This window comes from Otolemur garnettii, unplaced genomic scaffold (genome assembly GCF_000181295.1).
Source record: "Otolemur garnettii isolate 467f Iridium unplaced genomic scaffold, OtoGar3 scaffold00191, whole genome shotgun sequence".
In the NCBI taxonomy this organism is placed as follows: Eukaryota; Metazoa; Chordata; class Mammalia; order Primates; family Galagidae; genus Otolemur; species Otolemur garnettii.
This window is the reverse complement of record NW_003852586.1, coordinates 552,799-560,935: the sequence shown is the minus strand read 5'-3', so window position 1 is coordinate 560,935 and position 8,137 is coordinate 552,799. Positions and strand designations below refer to the sequence as shown.

Below are 8,137 nucleotides of genomic sequence, written 5' to 3'. Positions count from 1 at the left end.
TGTAGAGTGACCATGCTCTTGATTGTTGTTTTACCCCTTGTAGAGTGACCATGCTCTTGATCATTGTTTTACCCCTGTAGAGTGACCATGCTCTTGATTGTTGTTTTACCCCTGTAGAGTGACCATGCTCTTGATTGTTGTTTTATCCCCTGTAGAGTGACCATGCTCTTGATCATTGTTTTATCCCCTGTAGAGTGACCATGCTCTTGATTGTTGTTTTATCCCTGTAGAGTGACCATGCTCTTGATCATTGTTTTACCCCTGTAGAGTGACCATGCTCTTGATTGTTGTTTTACCCCTGTAGGGTGACCATGCTCTTGATTGTTGTTTTATCCCTTGTAGAGTGACCATGCTCTTGGCCTCTCTCAAGTTCATTTGTTTATCAGAAAGTAGCAGTGATAACAGTAACCCCATATTGTCGATTTGAGGATAAAGTAAGATAATGTAAGGTAACGTATTAAATGTGGAAAACAGTTAGTTGACCGTTAATCTCAGATATAGACGTCTTCTAATAGGTTTTGTTACAGCAACAAAGGAGGGGGGGTAAGTGGACCAGTGGATCAGTGGGAGCATCGAGCTTATTAACATACATTACTCTGAAATACACTTACTTTCTTCCCTATTTTCTCATATGAACAACCAGATTTACTGGTATGTCTGTTATATGTGATTTACCTTAGTTACTCTTTATGTTAAAAATGTTATGTGGTTATTATTAAGCATAAACAACACAGTTTGTCTCATAAGCCAGGGGTCCTCAAACTTTTTAAGCAGGAGGCCAGTTCACTGTCCCTCAGATCATTGGAGGGCTGGACTGCAGGCCCCAGGACGAGTTGGCTGCTAAGCAGGACAGGCAGCAGTGGCAAAAACACCTGGTGGGCCGGATAAATGTCTTAGATGGGCTGCATGTGGCCCACAGGCCCTAGTTTGAAGACGCCTGTCATAAGCCATGAGATCTTTGTTTTAGCTTGTGTCTGGGTTCTTCATTGGCTCATTATGGTGATGAGAGGGGACAGGGGAGTTAATGCATCGTTGTGTTACATATTAACATCTTCTATTTAATATGTACACATTTAAATGTCATCCTTTTCTGTGCTGTAAGTTCTCCCACCCCTTTTATTGTATCTAGTAGATATAATTGCAAAGGTTTTTATGAATTGCTATGTGAATGCTAAAGAATAAGGTGATTTTCAAACTTAGTACAGAATGTAATTAATTTTTATGCAACAGTATATACCTGCCAAGTGGGTACTTTGAAAATAAAATTGTTTTTGATTGTATGAAAGTGCTTGAAAATGTGATTCTCCAAAGTTTCCTTTTTCTTATAGCGAGAAAACAAGTGTCATGGAAATTAGTTATGACCATGCACTTGAAACTGGTTCTCCTTTTTTATAAAATCAAATTAAAAAAAAATTTCTTTGTACCAAGAACAGTCCTAAGATGTTTGTACACCCTGGGGCTGCTGGTTGCAGCTTTGAGTGAGTGAAAGACCACCTGCCCCAGATGTGACGTGCTGTGGGGAACCCCTATGTTTAGTACTAGGTGACATTCTCTTAGTATCCACAGTCGCTTGGGATTGCAGTAAAATAAGTTTACGTTATAGGCCAAAACTCTTAACTAGAAAGCAGTGGTTCACTCTGACCGTGTGTCTTACTGAATGTTGTGTGCTAAATATCTCCAGCAGAACATTGTTGGGCCCTGTGCAGCAGCTTCCAGGTTTGCCAAAATGCCACACACAGATTTCTGATTCCTGCATGTAATCCGCTTTGGAATCTCTTCTGGCTCTGTCCTTTTCTTCTTTTTATTTGACAACTTGCTTCTGGAAAAGCTTGATTAAACAGTGAGTCTCTATAAAACAACATTATTTACTCACTTGGTCATTTAGGTGAGGATTCACAGGAAAAGCCAAGCATGACCCTTTTTGTGTGTTTATGTGGCAAAGGTGCTAATTTAATGATGTTATTGATGTATTATAATTTAGAGCAGAGGCTTAGCGGAGGGCAGTGTAATCACAATATTCTTGTCTACCCCCCAACTCCTATATACCTCTCTCAGCTCAGATTCAGACAAGGGCAGATTCCATGAAGACAGCAAGGTTACTTAGCCCAGTGGTTCTTGATCCTGGGCATGCTATGGGATCATGTGCAGAGTTTGCTGAAACCCACATTAGTGCTTCTTATATCCAGAGTGTGGATTGAATTGTTTTGGTGTGAGGGCCAAGAATCTGCGTTCCTGTGTGGTATGGCTGCTGCTGGTCTGGGGACCACCCTGGGAGCCTCTCACTTAGAGCATTGGGAAGGATTGGGTTCAGGGTCCTGGGGAGTGTGTGGTGTATGTTGGTCAGTGAGGGAAGGAGGTGGGAAAAGGCATAAAGTGCTGCTCATCTGCTCTGCTTGGTTCCCTGGGGTGCTGACTAGCAAACTCCTGCCCTGTTAAATGTTAGTGATGTTGTTGGTGCGAATTAATTTCATTAATGAGAGTTGGATACATGTAGGAAGGGCAGTAGATTTGGTTGTTTCTTAGTCCTACTCTTCCCTTTCTCAGATGGTTCCTGTGTCTTGTTTGGGCCTTGCCTGTGTCTTCCCTTTGTATCAAATAACTCTAGATAGTCAGACTCAATCTGGCTTCCAGAAATGAGAAGAATGATGAGACAGTAGGTAAGACTTCTTGGAAAAGTTGTCTCATCAATCAAGATCACCGTTGTAATACAGACCTCACGTTAACTTGGCTTTCACCTGTTCAGATTTTGTAGCGGTTCCAGGCAGTGCTGGGGCCGAAATGTACCTTTGCATATTTATGAGGAGTTTACAAAACAAATCAATGAGTTTAGGCTGTTGGCCAAGACATTTAAATTACTTAATGGAAAATTCAGTACTGCCATTTACACATAATTGATTTCACACTAGAAATTACTCTTACCTATTCAGTTACAGAAGCTACTTTTAACTTATGATTACAATTGCTAAGGAGTCATTGATTTAGGAATGCATAATCCAGATTTCTTCACTTATTCAGGTGGAGTAATTGGCTTTGTTTTTAAATGTAAAGTGTAAAATTTTACTTAGTCGTCATTTTCTACAAGTTTCGGCCTCAGCATTATTTGTGGGTGCTCAGGTCTGCACCTGCTGTGCACCTCCTGAGTGAGCACTAGTGAGCCGGTGTAGAGTTCAAGGAGGAAAGTGCGGCCTCTTCAGGGGTTCTCTGTTTTGCTCATAAAGCACATTTTCAGATGTTATGTTCTTTTGAATAATGACTTGTGCTCAGATTTTCCTAGAATAAAACACCCTAGCAGGTAAAAGATTTAAGAGATCTAGGCCATGCTTACTCAGTGAAATGTAGCAGAGTGGAAAATACCCTGTCTTGTCAGCTCAAGGAAATTATAATTTTTCTGATGTACTAGTTAAAAGAAATCATGTTATTTAAAGACCTGCTATTATAGGCATTGACTGATTAGGAATAGATTTTGGTGTTTCATAGAATTGTATGTTGAAGTTACTATGCACAGGAATTAAAATCTGTAAACTAGAGAATGCTTTTGGGAGCAAATGGGAAGCTGGGCTAGAATTCTGCTGCTTCTTTTCAACCCTTGTCCTCTTGCTGTGAAGACCAGCCTGAGGCAGAGCACTGGGATTAAGGATAAAGGCTTTACTCAGCACCCTGCAGTGGGTGGGTGAGACACCTTGGCTTTGAAAAGTTACTTTTTGCTGAGCAAGCCCTGTGAGTGCACACAGGGAGCCCCATGAGTGCACATAGGGAGCCCTGTAAGTGCACACAGGGAGCCCAGAGAGTGCACACAGGGATCCCAGCCAGTGACACAGGGAGCCCAGCAAGTGCACACAGGGAGCCCTGTAAGTGCACACAGGGAGCCCAGAGAGTGCACATAGGGAGCCCAGCAAGTGACACAGGGAGCCCAGTGAGTGCACATAGGGAGCCCAGCCAGTGACACAGGGAGCCCAGTGAGTGCACATAGGGAGTCCAGAGAGTGCACACAGGGAGCCCAGTGAGTGCACACAGGGAGTCCAGAGAGTGCACACAGGGAGCCCAGTGAGTGCACACAGGGAGGTCAGAGAGTGCACACAGGGATCCCAGCCAGTGACACAGGGAGCCCAGCGAGTGCACACAGGGAGCCCTGTGAGTGCACATAGGGAGCCCCAAGAGTGCACATAGGGAGCCCCAAAAGTGTACATAGGGAGCCCTGTGAGTACACACAGGGAGCCCAGCCAGTGACACAGGGAGCCCAGCAAGTGCACACAGGGAGCCCAGAGAGTGCACACAGGGAGCCCTGTGAGTGCACATAGGGAGCCCCAAGAGTGCACACAGGGAGCCCTGTGAGTGCACACAGGGAGCCCAGCGAGTGCACACAGGGAGCCCAGAGAGCGCACACAGGGAGCCCAGCGAGTGCACACAGGGAGCCCAGAGAGCGCACACAGGGAGCCCAGAGAGCGCACACAGGGAGCCCAGAGAGTGCACACAGGGAGCCCAGTGAACGCACACAAGGAGCCCCGAGAGCGCACACAGGGAGCCCAGCCAGTGACACAGGGAGCCCAGCAAGTGCACACAGGGAGTCCAGAGAGTGCACACAGGGAGCCCTGTGAGTGCACACACAGAGCCCTGAAAGTGCACACACGGAGCCCAGCAAGTGTACACAGGGAGTCCAGAGAGTGCACACAGGGAGCCCTGTGAGTGCACACACAGAGCCCTGAAAGTGCACACACAGAGCCCCGAAAGTACACACAGGGAGCCCAGCCAGTTTATTTTATGCTTATTATTTTATAAGTTTCTTTCTGAGATGAACTGATCTTGAAATAGTAGTAGGGAATACATCTTAAACAATGTATTTGGGATTTTACATGCTTCCCATTTATGTTCATACTCCAGATGAGGTTGTGGAAAGCTCTTCAGGAGAACCTTCATGTGGTTAAAACCATCATCGACATTCCCATCACCATCAGTGGTGTTGAGGAAGTGTGCAGCCAAGGTCTTTGTGTTTTGGAGAAGGAGTCTTTAATTAGAGTTTATTGTGTTTTTCCAGGTAGCCCAGCCATGACCCACAGGAATCTGACTTCCTCCAGTCTGAATGACATTTCTGATAAACCAGAGAAGGACCAGGTAAGTACAGAATTCTTGCTTCCTTGAAATGTGGCCCAGTGTGCATGTGAACGGTACTGGGAAGGACCAGAGATGGTGGCCACCTCCCTCACAATGGACCCTTCTGTGCACAGACAGAGTCTGTGGTTTTTTGAAGGAGCCTACAACCAGAAGAGAAGAATAGGTCTTGACTCCAGCCCTTACACAGGCATTCACTTGGGCAGTTTGAAACTTGGAGCTACAGTTGTCTCGGCTTTAAAATCTCAGACTCGATTTATTGTGGGGATTGGAAGAGCTAATTCCTGAACAGATTTTCTACTAAAACTGTAAAGGGCTAAGAAATGATGACCGTCGTTAAGAATTTTGGGGGATACTTAATCCAGAGGTAATGATAGTTAAGTCGTCTCACTGGGCATGTTTTCGTTTGTCTGTTAACACCTCCAGTAGGTAGTCTGTTTGAGGTTAGGTTTGAATCTCTGCTTTCTCTTAAAGAGAATTGGGTGTAAGTATGCCGTTTTCCCAGATATCTTATGGAAGAAGACTCTATTTTAAGACTACAGTATGTTGAAATTTATAAAAGCATGCTTCCTAAATAAAAAGCCTCAAAGCTTTGAAGAAATGGCAGCAGCATGTTTAAAAGTGTCAGAAGTCCTCACCTGTTTCCCGGCCCTCATCGTCTGCATTGCAGTAAAACCCCAGAATTTTCAGTGCCTATCTCTAGCCTCCCATTGTCGTCAACGTTCATGTTAAGATGAAGCCAGAAAGACTTACAGGAGTTTTGTTCTCTTTTTGTTTTAAAGTCACAAAGTGAAGGTTAATAAATGTGTCATTATAAGAGCAACTGTCAGTCTATTGCATCTATCATACTAGCCGTGGCTCTCCTTCCTCAAAGGGGAAAGAAACTCCATTTTTTGTTTCTTACCGAAGAGTCTGAAGAACAGCTTTGTGACTGATTTGTGATCTGTTTTGCAACTAGAAGTACAGAGAGAGATCAAACTGATACTCCTAGTCTCTTACCTTCTATTTTAGTAACTTCAAATACAAAAGCTCCTGTATCATTTTAGGTTAAGAAAAGAAAAATGGACTTGCAAATAAGATGAAACTATGGTAAACTGGGTTTTCATTTTTAACCCTTTTTTGTTTGTGTAGGAAAAAAAGATTGCCAGGCTCAAATTTGTTTTGAAATAGCTTTTATAATTAATTAGCCAGTGTCCTGGAAGTGATCTTGGCAGTAAAGTCCAACTTGCACTGTGTGCTTGTCCGAGTTGGACCCAAACCTTCCTCCTACCAGGACCAACATTTCTGATTGACTGACTGTTCTGCCTGGATACGGCCAGAACGGCCTCACCCTGCAGCTTCCTGGAGCAGTGTAGCCTCCCGTGGCACAAGCAATGGGCTTGATGTGCAGCGTCTACAAGGAGCCACGTTGCTCTTTCTGACAGTGAGATAGTGACAACATTTGAGGGCATATTTTATATGAGATTCTGTTTTGGGAAAACAGAAGAAACAAATCTGGGGACTGCACTTTTGTTTCTGACTTTGCCAAGACTACATACTTATGATTTCAGTAGCAGCTGCTTTATTGAGAAATAGCTCAAAATAGTTAATAGCAGAAAAAGAGCATAGCCCAAGTCTTAGGTGATTCAGTGCTTCGCAGTTCCAACTTGGATGTTATATTTATTAAGCAGAAAAACACCTGTGGAGACGTAGAATAAAAAACACATCTGGAGCTCATCTGGTGGTAAAGCCACATGCATAATCTCTTCTATTTTGTTGCTATGGAGTTTTTTTTTAATTATCTGGTTACTTTTCCTATTTATCATAGATGGATTTGCTTTTCTATTCCACTTTATTCCTTTTCTATTCTTTAAAATAATTACATACATATGAGATGGGTGCTCAACAAATGGAGTTTTCATGTGCACGTGGAATCAACCATGAGGATGAGAAAGTTACTTTTTCTTATTGTTTTACCTCTTAGCTTTAACTCTTATAGTAATACTGTGCTTGCTGGTCCCAGGGCTTCAAAAAGTTGACATTTTTCAGATTTAAGAATAACACAGTAACATCTCACAGCTACAATCCACCCTTAGGGAAGTGCTGTCCACAACAGCGCCAGGTGCAGTGGATGTAGAGAGACCTTGCAGCTTCCCAGGGAGCTCACCTGTAACTGCTTACTGCTATGGCTTCCAAGATACTCACTAGTTAACTAGCTCGTCTGAGAATCTCCTCCTTAGGGCCCCGGGTGGAATTTGGCCTAAGGTCACTTTCTAAGGTATATTATAATCATTTTTAGCACCTATTGCATATTATTTGTAAAGACACTTGGATGCTTTGATTCTTGTTTTCGAAATGCTGGTCTTTTGCAGAAGTATACCAAATTTAAATATTTTGTCGGGAAGTAAAAGGATGAAACTATGTATAGGGATGATATTGCAAAGCCATGACTACTTAAAAATGGAATATAGAAAGGAAGATTCTGTGATAGAATGACCCCTAATTCTATTCTTACACATGTATGATAAAGGAGCAGGTTAATCCAGTGTGGCTGGGATGACTGACCTTGAAGGTATTCTTAACCTCAGGGTTCACATAAAGCTTCCCTTAGTGGTGATCATGGTTCCATAATCACCATGACAGCTAACCACAAAACCATCTTCTTTTCTTTTTCATAGCTCAGCAAAACCCCTGCAGTTCACATGAAGTCTTATTTCACCCTCAGAGGGGCACAGTTCTAGGAAAGACCCCTGTTTGCTGAGGTTTAAGACTTGTTTTTAGCAAATTTTCAGGGAGCGGTGAGACCCACTCTGTCAGGAGGGCTCCAGATAGAACTCCATCTGCCCTGTCAGGAGGGCTCCAGGTGGAATCACAGCTGCCCCGTCACGAGGGCTCCAGATGGAATCACACCTCTGCTGTCTGGTGAGGTCCAGGTGGAATCACAGCTGCCCTGTCAGGAGGGCTCCAGGTGGAATCACACCTCTGCTGTCTAGAGGGCTCCAGGTGGAATCACAGCTGCCCTGTCACGAGGGCTCCAGATGGAATCACACCT

The 8,137-nt window shown here is 43.7% G+C and overlaps 1 protein-coding gene across 1 annotated transcript in view; it reads left to right on the top strand.

Annotated features, from left to right (window-relative positions):
• Nucleotides 1-8,137, top strand: part of SLC4A4 (solute carrier family 4 member 4) — a 353,144-nt gene that overhangs the window by 187,767 nt on the left and 157,240 nt on the right. Inside the window, exon 7 of the mRNA XM_023507587.1 lies at nt 5,033-5,109. Within this exon, the coding sequence (XP_023363355.1) occupies nt 5,033-5,109 (77 nt within the window). The remainder of the gene's footprint in view (nt 1-5,032; nt 5,110-8,137) is intronic.